We start from the raw sequence: 17,429 nt of genomic DNA on the forward strand, positions 1-17,429 counted from the left end.
CAAGACTGGCTCAGCCACCCATGCCTGTGCCCAGCCAGAGGACAAAGCCAACACCAGGCGTCTCTCCTTGGCTCCAGTCCCTTTGCTGCGAAAGCCCCAGAGATATACAGTTCAAGGTAGAAAAGGCTTTCAGAGGTCACACGGCTGTCCCTTCACCCACTGCTCCCTGAGGACCACTTCTGGAGATGGGCATGGAGGGGCTCTGCGAACTCTAGGGTGCCGGGCTTCACCAGGCCTCCCTCCTGCCTGTACGCTGTGCCACAGCTCTCTCAGGACAGGGCTTTTGCCTGGTACACCGAAGTGGTGAGCGCTCAGTATTATTTGTTCAATGAACCGCTCTGACTACAGTGTCACTCCACTTCCTCCACCACAGACCTCAGCAAAAAGACAATGGTCAGCAATCCCCTTTTGGAATAAACTCTCCTGCTATGACACATGGGAGATGTGAAAGGCTTGAAAGGAGTTTGGGCTGGAGGGGTGGGGTTGGTGGGGAGTTCTTATTTCTCTTCTCAGGACTCAATTCCAAAACCCCTGGCAGTAGGCACTGTATTGGCACTCAAAGTCCAAAGCATAGTCCCTGCCCTTGAAGAGAAACCCCTTCCCACAAGCCATGCCCTCCTGCCCCTTTCCTGCCAACACATACCTGGACTTTTCTAAAATATAATAATATCATGAGCAGGGTCAGTCCTGGAATCACAGTCGTGCAGCAGAATCACAGTGGTGACAAGGTCCACGGGGACTGTGAGGAAATACTGCCCTCTACTGCCCTTTGTCTTGTCTTTCCTTAGCCTCCCCTCGGTATCAAGGCCACTGTTTGGGACGCAGGTACTAGTGGCCAGAATGCGGCTTTGCTGGAGGTGGCACACAGGAAGCTGCTAGCAGGGCTCACTCCAGCTTCTCCAATCAGCAGGGGGATTGAGCTTGGGTGATCACTGAGCCCCAGGGATGCCTGCCCGTGCCTCCCACCATAGAGGAGTTCAGACGTCACTTCTCAGGGAGCAGACAGAAGAAAGAGCCATAGACTAGCCACAAAGGCCACTGGGTGTGTAAGCTTTCCTAGGATAGGACACAGGAGAAAAACCAAATCCCTACATGCTTCTTTCAGATTTTTCCATTTCCAAAACCAAGATCTCCCCCCGTTGTGGTATCTACTTATTACTATCATGGAAAACCACCATGAACTTAGGAAATGCCTTTACAGAGGTGTAGGGGGAGGGATTGGGGGGGGCTGTGAAGGGGGGATTTCGGTCACAGCTAATTAGACTGCCATGGGAGCAATACAAATCTCTGTAAACTTATGAGTCAAAGATGGGTCAAGGAAGGATTTGGGACTGAATTAAGTGATTCCCAACATCAGCAGAGTCCCCAGCAATTGAACAGACGTTTTCCTGTAACACAGTCATGCTATGAAAATGACTTGTCTCCATTCCAGAGCCCTGACTAAGCAGAGCTGGCCCAGCAACCCTGCCTCCAGAAGCCAAATATGAAACCTGGCATCCCCTGCATGTTTTCTCCAGCCTACCCCACTGTGGGCACTTCAGGAGGAATCAGGATAGACTCTGTATGTCTTGGTCCCTCTCCAACATATATCCTACAGCAGTGAGGTTGGGGGACCAAGGACTGGAGAAAGCCAGGACACAGTCTTCCTGATCCTGTGAAGCAGGACAGAGCTGAAGGGGTCAGGAAGAACATTTATTCCAGGCTCATCAAATCTAAACTGCTTTGGGCTGGATGACCAGCCAGAGTCCTTATCATCATGCCCTAACCTACAGGATGACTCTGTCTCAACTCCTTTAGAAGAGTTGCTCCGAACTACTGACACTTGGGGCTGGATAATTCTTGTGGTGGTGGACTATCCTGTGCATCTGTAGGATGTTCAGTAACAACCCTGGCCTCAATCCACTAGACAGATGACAGTAGCATCCCCTCAGTTGTTACAAACAAAAAAATGTCCCCTGAGCAGATGGGTGGATAAATGGATGATGGGTGGATGGGTGGACAGATGGACGATGGAAGGAAGGAAGGAAGGAAGGAGGAAAGGAAAGGAAGGGAGGAAGAAAGGAAAGGTGGATGAGTGGATGGGTGGACGAAACTGTGCCCCCATTCCCACTCACCCCATTAAGAACCACTGCTTTAGATAGGTGTTTCTAAACTTCCTAATAGCTTCTGAGTGCCATGACGTGAGTCCCAAGGCAAACCCTCTTTTCCTCCCTCCTTCACTCCTTCTCTTCTCTCCCCTTAATCAAAGCTGTGAACATTAATATAAAATCCAAAGCTCCGGAATTCCCTGGTGGCGCAGTGGTTAGGAGTCCACCTGCCAATGCAGGTGACCCGGGTTCGATCCCTGGTCCAGGAAGATCCCATACACCACGGAGCAACTAAGCCCGTGCGCTACAACTCCTGAGCCTGCGCTCTAGAGCCCGCGAGCCACAACTACAGAGCCTGCGTGCCACAACTACTGAAGCCCGCACGCCTAGAACCTGTGCTCCGCAACCAGAGAAGCCACCACGATGAGAAGCCCGCGCACCGCAACAAAGAGTAGCCCCCGCTTGTTGCAACTAGAGAAAGCCCGTGTGCAGCAGCAAACACCCAACCAAAAAATAAATAAGCCAAAAAATAAACACCCAACCAAAAAATAAATAAGCCAAAAAATAAATAAGAATTTTTTTTTTAAAGTTAAAAGAAAAAAAAAATCCAAAGCTCCAAGAAATAGATGTAGGAGACTGAGGCCCAGGGAAGTAATAGATGCACATCAGTGATAACCTGGGAACTGAAAACAGTTGGGAACACCAGGTTCTCAAGCCCAGTATTGCCTCTGGAAACTAAATTTCAGGAAAGCCTTAAACGCCGGCTCCTCCCGACTGTTCAGCCCTAACATCAGCCTCTTTCTTCTCCAGCAAGGTTAACATCCTCTCTGATATAACCAGGCCACTAATCATTTCTCCAGGAAATGACGGCTGGCCCTGGCCCAAGCCCTGCCTCCCAGCCTTAGCTTGGGCCCTTCACGGCCCCCGTTCACCTATTACTCTCAGCTTCCTGGACTGTTCTGACTACCCTTCTGGAGCTGCCTCACGGAGACACTCCCAGCCATCTGTCCAGGGAGTAAGGGTGCCCAGGGGATGGGGATGTGCAGAGACCAAGCAGTTCCCGAGGCCTAGAGCCACTAAACGGAATCTGCTGAGAGCAAATCAACCCCAAAGCAATGGCTCAGAGCTGGGAGAGGAGGAGGGCTGGAGAGCTGGGCTCGGAACCTTCTCTGGAGGAGCAGAGCCACAGCGAAGCGGAAGAAGCTGGAGCCGAGGGGAGAAACCTGGGGAAGCTTTGGCAGGGACATGGATGGGAGACTGGAAGCCTGGCAGACCTCAAGACTTTCACCTGCATTCTTGCCCACGCAGCTTCCTCGAGGGTGCTCCACGCTGCCCTTGGAGAGAGAGAAGAGGTAGGCCCTCCTCCCCCGAGGCCTGGCCTGAGCAGCTCCATCTCATCAAGCCCAGCTGTGGAAGCCAGAGGTCTCAACCTTTCCCAGCTTTGCTGATGAGACAAGGGACAGGGGCATCGCCAAGAATTTCTGCTTTGCACTCTTTTAAAGGCACTGGTCAGAGCCCAGACTTATCATATGGGTCCTCTTGATGGAAGAACCCAGTCCCACCTAGCCCTGCCCCCACTCCTCCCCACGTCTCCTTTGGTCACTAACCACAGGTGCCAAGCACCCCACCCCCCAACAAACGCACAACTGGAAGAACCAGTTAGAGAAGGGGTGTGTCTGTGCACAAGCACTGAGAATTTCCCCAAACGGAATCTTAAGCTTCCCAGACCACACCCATGGCTAGGGCCATGGGTCTGCAGATTCCCTCCCCAGCCCTCTCCTGCTTCCAACCAGCTGTTTCTCCTGGTTCTCAGCCTCTTCCCCTCCCTCGCACAGTGGAGACAGGGCCAGATTAGGGGCCCAACTCCCCCGACAATACACAGCACATCAGATGGGGGGCTCTAAGGGGCCAGTTGTTACCACCCTCCGAGGTTGGACAACATTTACCAACTGCCCGGGCACTGTCCCCTGGACCGCACCTCTGGGCGGCAGCCTCTATGCTGTTAGATGTCTCTGTTTCCCAGCCTTGGGACAAATGAGAGAAGAAGGCAGAAAGAGCAGAGGCTCAAAAAGCTTTGCAGTAAGGCTGACTGGCTCTGTCCCCAGCTCCCACCCCGCTCAAGTTCCTGGAAACTCTCCCTCAGCCCCAGCTAGCTGAGGGGAGTGGGAATCTCTGCAGGAATGCAGCCCAGGCTCCTTGGTCAGGCGCCGAGGCCACTCCACATAACTCTCTAATAAGCTGCTTCCTTGGGTGCATTTTTAACTGTCAGGCTCAGAACGCAAACGATTATAAGGCTTTGTAGGATAGCAGCGTCTTCCAGAGGCAGATGTCAAATTGGACAGGCGAGAATTAACCAGCCCCACGAAGCAACATGGCAGTAACTTTATTTCTGAACCACTCTAGTGCAAATTAGCAAGATAACCTCAGCCTGTTTTGGAGTATTTCACCCCAGTTCCCAAGGTGTCATGCCTGGTATGGGCAGGAGGCTAGCGCACTCCCCAGGGCCCCTCGTTCAGGTCCAGGGCTCACGGAGAAGACGTGTTAGTCTCTGGGCCAGCTGGCCCTCAGCCTCTTACAGACACGGAACTCCAGACCAATGGGCTGGTCCCCGAGACAAAGACTCAGCACGGAAGCTCTGGCCCGTGCCCACCTCCCGCCACAGCCCGATTATCACACCCCCAGAACAAAGCTCCGTCTGGTCCTGGGCAAGGGAGGCAGCACAAGAAAGAGCTGGATAGTCCAAACCCGAACACCTCAGCCTCGCAGAGCACAGGCTGGGCCAAGAAGACAGAGAAGGCTCCCAGGAAGTCAGGCACTGGTCAGTGGGAGGCAAAAGTGAAAGTGACATTCAGAGTTCAGCAACAAGGGCCCCCCACCAAAGCCTTTACGGGTGTGGGTCCAAATTCTTGGGCCTGTCACCAGGGAAGGAGAAAGGGTAAGTCAGCCAGAATCTGAGAGAAAGAGAGATATTCTCCCTTGTATTTCCCTCTAGCCTCCCTGGTCAGGTCGAGAAGTTCAGGCGGGGCTGCTATGGGGATACTGAAGGAGGAAAACGTGCCCAGGGCACTGAACAACCGGAGACGCTGAAACCCACCCTACCCTCACACCACAAGGGCAACGCAAAACACCCAGGTGCCCTCCCTCCTCCCTCCTCCCCATCCCTCTTCCCCCACTCTCTACACAACGCTCCAAAGACCCAGAAGCTAGTGGAGCAGCTAAGGAACATGCCCCAGTCCCAACCTCACCTCATACCAGCCCTCACCCCTAGCTTCTGGCTCGTCCAGCTAAGAAGCATCCAAGCTGCTCCTCTATTTTCTTGCCTCCTTGAGCAACATCTCGCAGTGGCCGCAAGACCCCTCCAATGAGTGAGGCTCAGACACACTTGCCTCCCCATTCCTCTGGACAGAGAGAAATGGTTGAAGCAGCATTTTCTCTATTCCAGCTCAGCTGATGCGAGAACATTCCCCCGCATGAGATCCCCGGGCAGCAAAGACCGGCTGCAACGCCTCCTCAGAGAAGAGAGGCCAGTGAGGCCCCAGCGTTGGCAGCGCCTGGATCCTGAGCAGGGGGGCAGCTGAAAACTGGAGTCTGCCCTGTCCCCTGCGGCAGCCACACCGGGTGCTCCCAAGGGCCCTGGGCAGCAACGACACGTGACAATTCCTCTCAAACTAGAGGAAACAGACCTGTACCCTGCTCAGGGCTGGGAGGCAGATGGGGCTGTGCCCCTGATCCCCACAGCTCTGGACCTCAGCTCTGGGCGACCGTGCATACAAAGCTTTTTCCCAGTAGTAAAGGAAGAGGCCTCCCTCCCCAAACCCGTTTGCTGTTCTGGGGAATCTCGTTCCCACAGTCCTTCTGATATGACCGAATTTCGGACGGCTACATGCTATACACTCCCATCCTGGGAAAGCAATGCCTGTGTGGACCTGAGCACTGCTGCTGGCTTCCCAGAAATCCTGGCCCAGCAAGTTGTACGGAGAAAACTGGGAAACCGATGGCTCCAATTAAATGAGGGAATAGAGGACCCTCTCTTCCGAAGATCCCACAGTCTTATCTGGAGGGTTCTCCACTAGGGCCACTCCTCTCTGTATCATGTTCACTCACTAAGACTATGTCCTTCAGTCCCCCACCCCGGCCTAAGGCAGAGATAACACAGAGACAGAGACAAGGGCGGGAGCGGTCAAGGGCAAGGGCACCTGACCTTCCTTTCTCTTCAGAGACCTACGCTGAGACACACGCTTTACTTGAACAAAACTGAAGCCCCCACTGAAGAGAATGAGGCCAGAATTAAAATAAAAGCCAAAAATAAACCCAACCCAGCCTAGACAACTGGCTTTTTGCTGTAGCTCAAACACAAGTTTGCCAACACAACATCCTCCCAGCTGTTGGAGGGCCGTTCTTCACAGTGTCCTACATTTCTGACCTTCTGAGCAAGAGGAATTAATGGTTCCAGACTATCTTTTCAAAGATGTTTATAGAGCAAACAGCCTTGGAAGACAGTGTCTCCTTGCAGGGCAGAGGCAGATTTGTTTGCTGACCAGAATGAAAAGGATAAGTCTCCTCATGGGGCAAAGGTTTGCTAGCAGCCCCTTGAAAAGCTTGGGGTTTCGTAAGCTTGAGGTTCCTCAAGCTTGAGGTTCCTCAGATGGGATGCAGACCCACCACGTGTGCAGCCTCTACCTGGACCTCCTCCCCACTGCCGCATGGGACTGGGGAGCAAGGGGAACCCATGTGAACATCAAGGTCACGTGGCCTGCTGTGCCATGAGTGACAAAGTCCTTTGTCTGTGATCTAAGCGTCTGTGTCCTCTGCCAGCGTCTGTGAACTGGGGCAGGCTAGACTTGTTAGCTTGCAGAGTGAAATCTCAGATACTTTCACAGTTCTTGACACCACTTACTTTAAGGGAAGAGTAGGAGAGATACATATTAAGGACCAGGCATTGTGCTAGGTACTTTGATATATATTTTATCTCATTTAATCCTAACCATAATCCTGTGAAGTGTTATTACTATTATTATTGTTGTTGTTACCATCAAAATATCATCATCACCATTTCATAAGAGAAAAGGTTTCAAAAAAGTTAAGTGATTTGCCTAAGGATACACAGTTAAGAAAGGGCACCTGTTGGACTCCAAAGCCTTTCGAAAACAAAAGGAAGGGATGATGTGGTTTCCCCCTTCTTGTGGTCCCAGAAGCCCTTTGGGTTCCAATTCATTCAAGGCCAGGCTTTAATCTCTTAGCTGCTCAGTCTTTTAAGCTGCTTTCTCTGATGCCCGTTTCCTGAAGAAGTTCCAGAAGCTGAGCCAGGTCTGCCCATAGCGAATGAAGTGGAACCTGGAAGTGCCCCTCCTGCAGCCATTCTTTTGCAGCACCACAGACGAGCCAGCCCCCCACTCTACCCCTGCTTACCCACAATATCTTCATAGGCATTCTCTTCTAAAGTGCTTTTGGATCCAAACTTGGGTTGGCTCTCAGTACCATTCTCAGTGGGAGAAGAGGGGTACAGGGACTGGAGACTGGATGCATCCTCAAACTCAAAGGATTTTCTGTGGATAACAAAGAGTTTGAGTCATTCCGGCGGAACCCGACTCCTGCTGCCCTGGTGGGGAATGGCCGAGGGCAAGAGCAAAGACCGGAGGTCCTCCTCACAAAACCAGCTACCGAGCAAAGCATCAAGATGGGTCCAAACTTGCCATCTAGATGAAGAGACAGATGGTCTGAAAGGCCCCAGCCCCGGTGCCTGCAAATAATACCAATAACAACTACCACAGCTGAAAGGGATGTTATGTGTCGGATGCTGTGTCATATGCTCTACACGTGTTGGCCCATTAATCTTCACAATGCTGCTACCAGGTATCGTGCCACTTTAAGACTGATTAGCTAGAGGCTCAGGGAGATGAACTGATAGAGGTAAGACTCACCCAGGACGTCTGACTCCAGGGTCTGAGCTTTTGACTTGGGCCTCCAAGCCCCGGAGAACATCATTTTTGAGAAGTATCTGCCATTACCAGAGGAACTGAGTGCCTCACCTGCTCTTAAGAGTCTCACATCATGCCTGTATCCGAGCAAGGTCTCTGGCACTGAGTAGGCAGCAAGGGCTCAACATTGGATGGGTGATGCTCACGGCTATTTGGGGGTTGGGGAAGCAGCTGGTGGTGGGTGGTTTGTTGAAACAAGAAGGCGCTGAGCCCTCAAAACAAATCACACCACTTCTGAGGTAGAACTAGGAGGGGGCAGTTACAGCCAGCAGCTACTTCCATGGCCCAGCTTCCCTTCAGCTCGTCACCTGCTCCTTTCCATCCCCAAATAACCTTCCCTGCTACTGCAGAACTTCAAAACCACAGCTGGTTAGCTTTTCAGACACCCTGAGCCCACAGTACCCTCTACTCCTCCCCTTCATCAGGGAGGTTCTTCCCTTCAACATCTAAGGCTTGGTCCCAGCTGCATCCTCTCCCTCTCCAAGGCAGGTCCCTCCCAGGGAGGGAGAGAAGGAAGTACACTGACTGAATCCCTCCTCTCACCCATTAACACCTCCCTCATCTTTGGGAACCATCAGACCTTTGCAGTCCTTTCTCTCTCGTTTAACGAACAACACCCCAAGAGTCCTGGGGTGCAAGTCAAGGACTAAAAGTGTCCTAAAGGCCACATCTTGTTCTCAGCTTGCCCAGCTACTGTGCAGCCCTTGACACAGCCAAACACCTCATGTTGGCCCTCTCCTCCTTACTCTCTGTGACACGGTCCCTGCTGATTTTCAACTGCGTCTCAAGCTCCTGTGAGGGATCCCCTTTTCCGCGTGCCTTTTCAATGCCATGGTCTCGGAGTCCTGTCTTCAGGACTCTCTTTCTCACCCTGAACTTTCTGGGGTCCCAATATTGACGACCATCACCATATCTACCATTTCTACCACGATGACTCCCAGATCTGTCACTGGCCCAGACTTTTCAACCAGCTAAATACCCAATGGCTGAGCACAGTGGTTCCTGAATGTTGGCCCGCAGACCACTGCTGGTCTGAGAGCAAAAGCTTTCACTGATGTATACAGTGGAGTCAACATCTTATGCAGGCAGTTCTCAAATCAGCAAATGACACAAATCACGTTCAGCCAAATTATCCTTGAAAATCCCTCAGGAAGGTTCCATGTCGAGGATCAACACACTGTCTTTCATTATAACTGATATAGTCAGTTAAAAACAGATTTCTTTCTCTTTGGTTGAATAGCAGAAATATATGGCTTGTATTTTTTTCTTAAATAAAAAAGTATATTAAATACAAGAATCATACCTGACACAACAGATACAAACTTACTATTTCACGCTCCTCAGGGGAATATGCTCACCGAGTGGAAAGGCAAATAAAACAGCCTGTGCTTTTTGAACTGTTTTTCTTTTTTTTTTTTTTTTTTTTTTTTTTTTTTCCAAGAGCACAGATTTAAATTTGCTGTTAATTCTTACTGGAAGTGACTCCACCATATATGGTATATGTGTGTGTATATATTATAAATGTAATGTGTGTGTATGTGTAGAACCTTCAGGTTGATGTAACTTCCTCCCATCCCCTTTTTTCACCTAGCTAAATGCTTCTTGCTCTTCTAAATTTAGCTCAGCGGGCTTCCCTAGTGGCGCAGTGGTTGAGAATCCGCCTGCCAGTGCAGGGAACACGGGTTTGAGCCTTGGTCTGGGAAGATCCCACATGCCGTGGAGCAACGAAGCCTGTGCACCACAACTACTGGGCCTGTGCTCTAGAGCCCGTGAGCCACAACTACTGAGCCCAAGTGCCACAACTACTGAAGCCTGTGAGCCTAGAGCCCGTGCTCCGCAACAAGAGAAGCCACCGCAATGAGAAGCCCACGCACCGCAATGAGAAGCCCACGCACCGCAACAAAGAGTAGCCCCGCTCTCCGCAACTAGAGAAAGCCTGTGCACAGCAACGAAGACCCAATGCAGCCAAAAATAAATAAATAAATATATTAAAAAAAAAAAAATTTAGCTCAGCAACTCCCTCTCTGAAGAGGCTTCCCCCACTCCCCACTCAGATGCCTCTTCCTCTGGGTTTCTGCAGCATCCCAGCCAGACGTGGATCAGGGCACGCAGCACAGCATCTATGATTTATTTATACATCTATCTCCTGCACCAGATCACCAACTCCTTGAATGGAAGAGCCACGTCTTATGTGCCCCTGTGTCCCCTTGACCAGCACAAAGGCTTGGTGCACAGCACGCTCTAGACAGGTATTTCTAGAAACGGATGACTAAAGACAAAGCAAACACTCTTGGCAGGCTTGACATAAAGAGTCCGTGAGCATGCTGAGGTGGGCCAAAACGTGGGATTACCTTTAGCCAAGGGCTCTTCTGGCTCATGAGTCTGAACCTTTGTGATGTCTTCCTCTCTGCACATGGCAGGAAAGTTTCTACATGAGATGGGATATGCTGGATGGAAGCCTGAACTATGGGGTCAGATTGAAGAATCCCCAGAAGCCAAACAAACCTGAATGCCCACCTGACTCTGGGTTAGAAGAGAAAGGCAGTGAGGGGCAGGAGGACAGGCCTTCCAAAGGAAGCTGGCTCCCAGCCTACTCCAGTTCAGAGAACAAGATGCCTGTCATCTTGCACCAACTCCAGCTGCTCTAGCTCCCAAGTCACTATAATTGTGGAGGTGGCCCGGGTACTCCCGTGTCAGGAGACTGACCAGGAAACCAATGTGACCAGGTCCTTCTTGGACATGGCCAAGAAGCAGATGAAATGTTCTCTCTCTCCTTTTTCCATCAGTCTCCCCTCTCAGGATCCAAAGATCCCCTCTTCATATAAGCCCAGAGTTCCTGTATGGCCAAGAAGCCCTCAGGAAAGAGGAAATCATGTTAAATGTGTCAACACTTCTGTGTTAATGGTAACATGCAATATTTAGATAATGCTTCAGTCAAAGAAATAAATCTCTAGCTGGCATTTCAGGTAGTTACGAGGCTAAGATCTTACTAGTCCTCAAGGGACTGCCAATTCTATCTGAAAGTAAGGTGGCCCTACCCTTCCCACAGAGGAAGTTCCATCAGGGCTCTACTCCAAAGGCCAAACCCAGCCAGCACGTTCAGTACACAGCATTTGGAAGAAGCGCTTTCACCCTCCCACTCACGTTTAAGTATCCTTACCCTGCAAGAGCAGAAGAACAATCAATCTTTCTCACCTAGCTCATGCTTCACCTAACGTTATTTGGTGCTCCAGAACTTACAAAGCACTACTGACTGTGACCCACAACTAGAGTCTGCTTCTGCATCCTCCACTGACAAGAAAGCCGCTGTGCCCAGCTCTATGTCACCGGAGGGGCATTCGTTACCTGCTCTGGGACTTGCGGTGACCACGCATGTCCTTCTTGGGTCTCCGGGTGACTGGTGGGGCTGGGGTGGAGGGCAGGGGGGGTGGAGCAGCAGGTGTGGGTGAAGGAGGTAGACCATTGCTTGGCTTACTCTTGGGGTTCTTGTCAGCCTCATATTCAAAGGTGCGCTTGGGTTTGGGGACAGGGTTCACAGCGGAATCAGGGGAGCTCTTCGATGGCAGCAGCTGGGAGGTCGGGCTATTATTTCCAGGGGTCCCCGGCTTAGTGGAGCCACTACCTTCCCTCTCCGGGGGTGAGCCCGCCTCCCCCCCAACTCCAGCCACTCCTCCTGCCCGGCTGCCAGCGCTCACACTCGCACTCCCTGTCGGTTCCTCCAAGGTGCCCAAGATCTCAGTCTTCCTTCTCCCTCGGTCTACACTGTAGCAGCTGCTGGGGAGCTGGGGAAGCCCCCCACCCGGCTGCTCCTTCAGGGCCTGTTCAATTTTCTGGATCCGACTCAGCACCGCTGAGCTCTCCTTCCTGCTGCCGTGCCCCCTGAGGAAGGCACTGGGCTCACTCCGGCCTGGCCGTTTCTCCAGACGGTAGAAAGAGTCCCGGACAGGGAGTGCCTCTCCCTCCTCCTCGGTCTCAGGGTAGGAACACTCGGAGAAGGTCCTGCTCATCCTCCGGAGGCCCTTGAAGTCGAAGGTCTTTTCTGAGCTGCAGGGGGACGGCACCACACTGGGACAGCCCACACTGGGGCAGCCCTCACTGGCCACCCACTCGCCCCCAGAGCCCTCCCGCTTCTCTCCACAAACGCTCATCCTGGGCGAAGCCTCTTGGCGACCCTCCCATGCTGAAATCTTCTCCCGGATGCCCAGGCTGTGGGCACGGGGGCCGGTGCGGTTCAGAAAGATGCTCCGTGGGCCCGCTGCTGACCCCAGGGACGGAGTGCTCTGGGCGAGGGGGAGGCAAGCAGCTACTCCCTCTACATCCTGGGCTGCCCCCTGGACATTCTCCTTCTGCTCCTCTCTCTTGCACACTGAAGGGCTTCTGTCCAAATAACCGAAGCTGGTGGCCTTGAGGGGACAGATGGGTGGTGAAGTGTCTGGGGAGGGGGCTTGAGGATTTTGGGGTGAAGGATCACGGGGATGCCAGTCCTTGAGGAGCAGCCGGGAACTGCAGCGGCTTGGGTACCTGCAGGCTGACGTTTCACTGTCACTGAGCGGGTAGATGGGACTCCTCGGTGGGGAGAGAACTGGAGGTGGAGAGACCGACTGAGACCTAAGAGGAAAAAAAAAAAAAGAAGAAGAAGAGAAAATGGCAGTGAGTGGCCTGACAACACTGTTTCATTCTTAAAGAGCTCAGCATCCCTTTCCTATAGGACTCGCAAGCTCAAAGTACTGTATGCAAGTAACGGACCTGCCAAGGCTGTCCTCAAGGAAAGAAACAGCCCCTTAACCACAGCAGGCTAAACTCAATGGTCCTCTCTGCCCAATTCATCCCTAGAGACCCTGAGTACTGTCTGCAACAGAAGCCAGTTCTACGACAGGCCAGGGTATCCCCAAAGTCCACATCTGCCAATCAGAGAACAGTAAGATCCGTGGTGTGCTGCTAAATGTTCAACAATCGGCTCCTTGGGCGAGAAAGCATAGATATGCAGCATCTGCCAACTTCCACAGCATAAATATTCCTACTATGGCTGATTTCAAACCAGCAATGTGACCTCATTGGATGTGGACTTGGGAAGAAACACTAATGATCAACTCTCATGAACTGTTACAAAGCATCCCCAGCATGCCACTTCCCAAAGTGGCCCCAAATATGCACTCAAGCCCTTTGATCTATCTCCTTGACAAGCCCCATCTCCCCTGAGGCTTCTGCTACTAGACGCAAGATACCGCACCTCAGCTTGGGTCTTGATCAGAACTCAGATTCTTGAAGGTCTCAAAAGGATCAGGAGGGCCCTTGAAGAAAGAATCCTTTCCACGCTCTCAATGAGAAGGCTAACGGGGAGGGGAGACCAGCTCCTTCGCAGCTCTAGCCTCCAGCAGTGGCATCACATCAAACAAGCATCAGCCATTCCCCAGCTCCAAATCAACACCCTGGTCTTAGCAACTATCGGGAACAGTTCTAAATCAATGTTTTTACCTATATTTACTCACTGAATCTTCACAAAAACTCTGTCATATTATTATACTTTATTATTATCTTCATTTTGCAAATGAAAAACACTGAGGCATACAAAGATTAAATATCTCATTCAAGGTCTCTAGCTGGTACGTGGTGAAGCCAGGACTACACTATATTGCTGCTCTAAAGAGGAAGCAGTGGCCTCTGTCATCTTTGTGAACTGCCTGGCCCCCAGACATAGGTCAGCAGAAATCCCTACAGCACTGAGCACAGCCCTGTCTCCAATGTAGCATTTGTAAGTATCAGGGAACCTTTTAGTCTTCGCTACTAGACCATGATTTCTTCCAGGTAGAGGGGCACATACTCAGTGTCTAGAAGGTGCTCAGTAAATGATGAACAAATAAAGACAAGAAAAGGTAAAGGTGAGCTTACCGAAGAGAACCATGGGCATACGTCCTCTTCAGCGCACTTTTCTAGTTGTCTACTAGGGTCATCAACGTCAACTTTCAGAATTTTTCCCAAACCATTTTAGTTCAAAGACAGCGGGGCTTTGCCAACACTGCATGCTACCAAGGCCTACCTGACCCTAATGCTGTGGCCCTCAAAGCCAAGCGGTCCAGCCTCGCAGGCTCCAGAGCGCCACGCCATCCACGGAACGCAGCCAGCTGCCCCTGAGCCAGGCTGCAGTCACTGCTCCATCACACACAGAAAACTGCAGCTCGGGTGAGTCAGGGATTGGCCAGCAATTCCCTGTTGGGTCATAGCCTCTGGCTGCCCCCGATCAACAGGAAACCTCAACATGCTTAAGTTGTTTTTAAAAGGGCAAGTCAAACAAGAGCCCTCCCACGTGTACATGGGCACAGATGAGAGAAATTCGGTGCCCAGCCAAGCCGACGACCAAAGACACTCTGCTCGGCAAGGAGGTGTGAAAAGAGTAAGCCTCGGTACTCCCTAGGGTAGGCAGTGGTAGGGCAACGAGCCAAGCTTGAGCCTGGGGAGAGCCCAACCTACTCACAATCGAGAAAAGCCCAGGCCCCTCACTTTTTTCACAGAACCATGGATGCAAAAGGTCATCAGTCCAGCCCTGTAAGCCAACAAGTGTCTGGGCTACACAAAGGACTCTACGTTTCAGTTATTCTCAGTTGGAGGCGGGAGAAGATGCCTTTTATAGAGGATGACCTTATCATGTGTTTTATTCATTTAATAAATACTTAGTGAGCACCTACTATGTGCCAGGCCCTGTTCTACATGCTAGATACAAGAATAAACAAGAGACAAAAATTCATGTCCTCATGAAGCTTGGACTCTAGTCGGTGATGGCCAGTACCCAATGAGATGCAGAATCTTTTAGGAAGCCTTTTCAAACTACATATGCCTCATTTCTCCAGACATTGTGATAAATGCTCCCCTAGCGATGTATCTCTTTAACCCTCAAGGTGAGAATTCACCGGTCCATGAAGCCACCTATGGGGGGGTGGGGGGGCGGGGGGTGGCTCCCAGAGGGGGACAGAAGAACAGTGAGAACCTCTGGCCTGTTTGATTCCAGCATGCTTCCAATGATTTCAGAAAGGATAATTCTGTAACTTCCCTCAGTAGTTCAAACATGGAGAAATTCCCACAAGTTAAGACATTCTCTCAATGCCTAGTCTGCTTTAACCGAGGTTTAGTTTTTCTCCTCTCGTGAAGGATAAAACAGAGAAGAGACTGGTCCTTTCCTCTAAAGGTCCTGGTCTTCGGATCTTTGCTGATCTGAGGCCCAGAGCTGCAAGCGCTCCTCGCCCAGCCACCCCACACAGGCCAGGCCCAATGTGCTCCAGCAACTCGGGGTGAAAAGCGGGCCTGCCTATGCTGACCTGGAGCCCAGGCATCCACTGGTTCATCACAGAGAAGGCAATGTTCACTCACTCCACGATCATAGATTAAGGCCCTGCCCTCATGGGGCTCCGGATGCTCACCTGAGGGTAGAACTCAAGGCATCTCTCTACATGTTTCTGATGCTACCTGTTATCAGGAATGTGACCATGGGCAAAGCCACACACTCCCTTTGAGCTGCCAGTTTCAATTCCTCAGAATTGTTCCAACTGTATCACAGGGTTGTCGTAACGGGCACATGTGACTATGGATATGAAACGATGTCATACATTGTAACTCATTATTACTGTTAATTATTAGTAGTAAGTTTTTCACCAGGTTATCTAGGCCAGTTGTTCCCAGTAGAGGGTAAGAACATCACAGTTGCTGGGTTTAAGTTCTAGCACAACCACTAACAAGTTACATGATTTTGAGCAAATAACTTCCTCTAAGCCTCAGTTTCCTTATCTGTAAAATGGAGGTTAAAAGGACACACATCTCAGAGGATCGTTGTAAGGAACAGGGACAATACGCATCAAGTGTTGCGCTCAGCGGCTCACACCAGTACTCAATCTCAGCTTAATAATTACTAGCATTAACAAGGAGCTGCCCGATCAGAATAATCACTTGGCAAACTTTTCAGAACAGTTTACCTCTGTCCTTGGATTCTAAACATTTGGGGTGCGAGGGGAAAGGAGTAAATTAAATATGGCCATAAATTCTTTGCAGCTCATGCTATCAAAAGGTTGAGTCTATTCTTCTGCCCCTTGAATCTAGGCTGACCTTGTGATTTGCTTTGATGAATAGAACATGGTGGAAAATAAGTTGTCTCAGTTCCAAACTTGAGGCCTCAAGAAGCCTTGCAGTTTCCGCTTCACGCGCTTGGAACGCTGCCCCGAGACTGTCACGTAAGAAAGCCAGTCTAATGTTTCAGAGGAAGAGAGGCCATGCGCAGCATCACTGTAGTCCCTCAGCCGACAGCCAGCCACCACATGGGCCTGACACATGGTGAGGTCATCTTGGACCCAACTGAACCAGTTACATGAGCGAGCCCGGGGAAGCCAGTAGAGGAACTTCCCAGTGAACGCACAGAAACACAAGAAATCATAGCTTGTTCTAGCCCACTAATTTTTAGGGTGGTTTGCTACAATGCAATAGTAAAATGATGTTGTGGGAAAGGCACTGTGTGTAACTGGCCCTCCCCACCCCAGTGCAGGACCAGGGCCCTGGGCCTTCCATCCCCGTGCCTCTCTCTTCCTCCACTTCCCTACAGACCAGCTGCCAAGGTCTGAATGTTTGGACTGCATCCCTCTCCCCGGCTCTCTCTCACCCTACTAGAGGCTCTGGCACTCTTTTGGGAGTCTCCCCTGAACACTCCCTGGAAATGAAGCTAGTCCTGCAATCCCAAGAGTCAGCTTCCATCAGTCCTTGCTCCCAGGTTGAGGGAGGGCTCAGGAGAATCTGTCACCTAGAGAACAGGGAGGCTTAAGGAGGAACACACTGGGGGCTAGCAGTCAGGATGCGTGTGTCCTTGTGACAGTGAGTTTACACAACAGGTGGCACGTCCTTGGCATGGATGGGAGAGGGTGCTCGCTCTTGGGCTTCAGTTTCACTCTCTAGTTGTTTCCCGGTTCCTCAAACTGAGGTTGGAAGTGAAAGCAATTCTCCCCCTGTTGGACAAGGAAAGGCTACGGCCAAGAGAATGACAGTGCTGGGACCCGGGCTGCCTTAGGAAGCCAAGCACCTGAGCAAAGCCTTCTTTTGGGTCTGGTCTCCCATTCTGCCACTGACTGTCTCCGGCTTCACTTCTTCAGGGCTCTTGGACAGCTCCTTGCCACCCTTCCCTGAACCCTGAACAAGGGAACAAAGGAAGCCACCTACTCCCCAGGCCACAGTGTGCTAACTGTACCAGGCTTAAGACACACCTTGGTTCTCCATCCATTCAACCAGTATTTACTGAGCACCAACTATATACCAGGTACTATTTTAGGCATTAAGGACTGGCAGAGACTAAAAATAGACAGTCTCTCTCTACAGGTTACATTCTTTTTTTTTT

General features: G+C 51.2%; 1 protein-coding gene across 6 annotated transcripts in view; it reads right to left on the reverse strand.

Moving 5' to 3' along the window:
- DENND2B (DENN domain containing 2B) overlaps window positions 1-17,429 on the reverse strand; it is a 174,696-nt gene that overhangs the window by 23,640 nt on the left and 133,627 nt on the right. For 5 of the 6 annotated variants that reach the window (XM_032641439.1, XM_032641440.1, XM_032641438.1 and 2 more), the window contains 2 exons: window positions 11,411-12,673; window positions 7,497-7,633 (listed from right to left, as the gene is read on the reverse strand). In XM_032641439.1, the coding sequence (XP_032497330.1) occupies window positions 7,497-7,633; window positions 11,411-12,673 (1,400 nt within the window). The remainder of the gene's footprint in view (window positions 1-7,496; window positions 7,634-11,410; window positions 12,674-17,429) is intronic. The other variant, XM_032641442.1, reaches the window with a different exon arrangement.

The sequence above is a fragment of the Phocoena sinus genome, chromosome 8 (assembly GCF_008692025.1).
Source record: "Phocoena sinus isolate mPhoSin1 chromosome 8, mPhoSin1.pri, whole genome shotgun sequence".
Lineage (NCBI taxonomy): Eukaryota > Metazoa > Chordata > Mammalia > Artiodactyla > Phocoenidae > Phocoena > Phocoena sinus.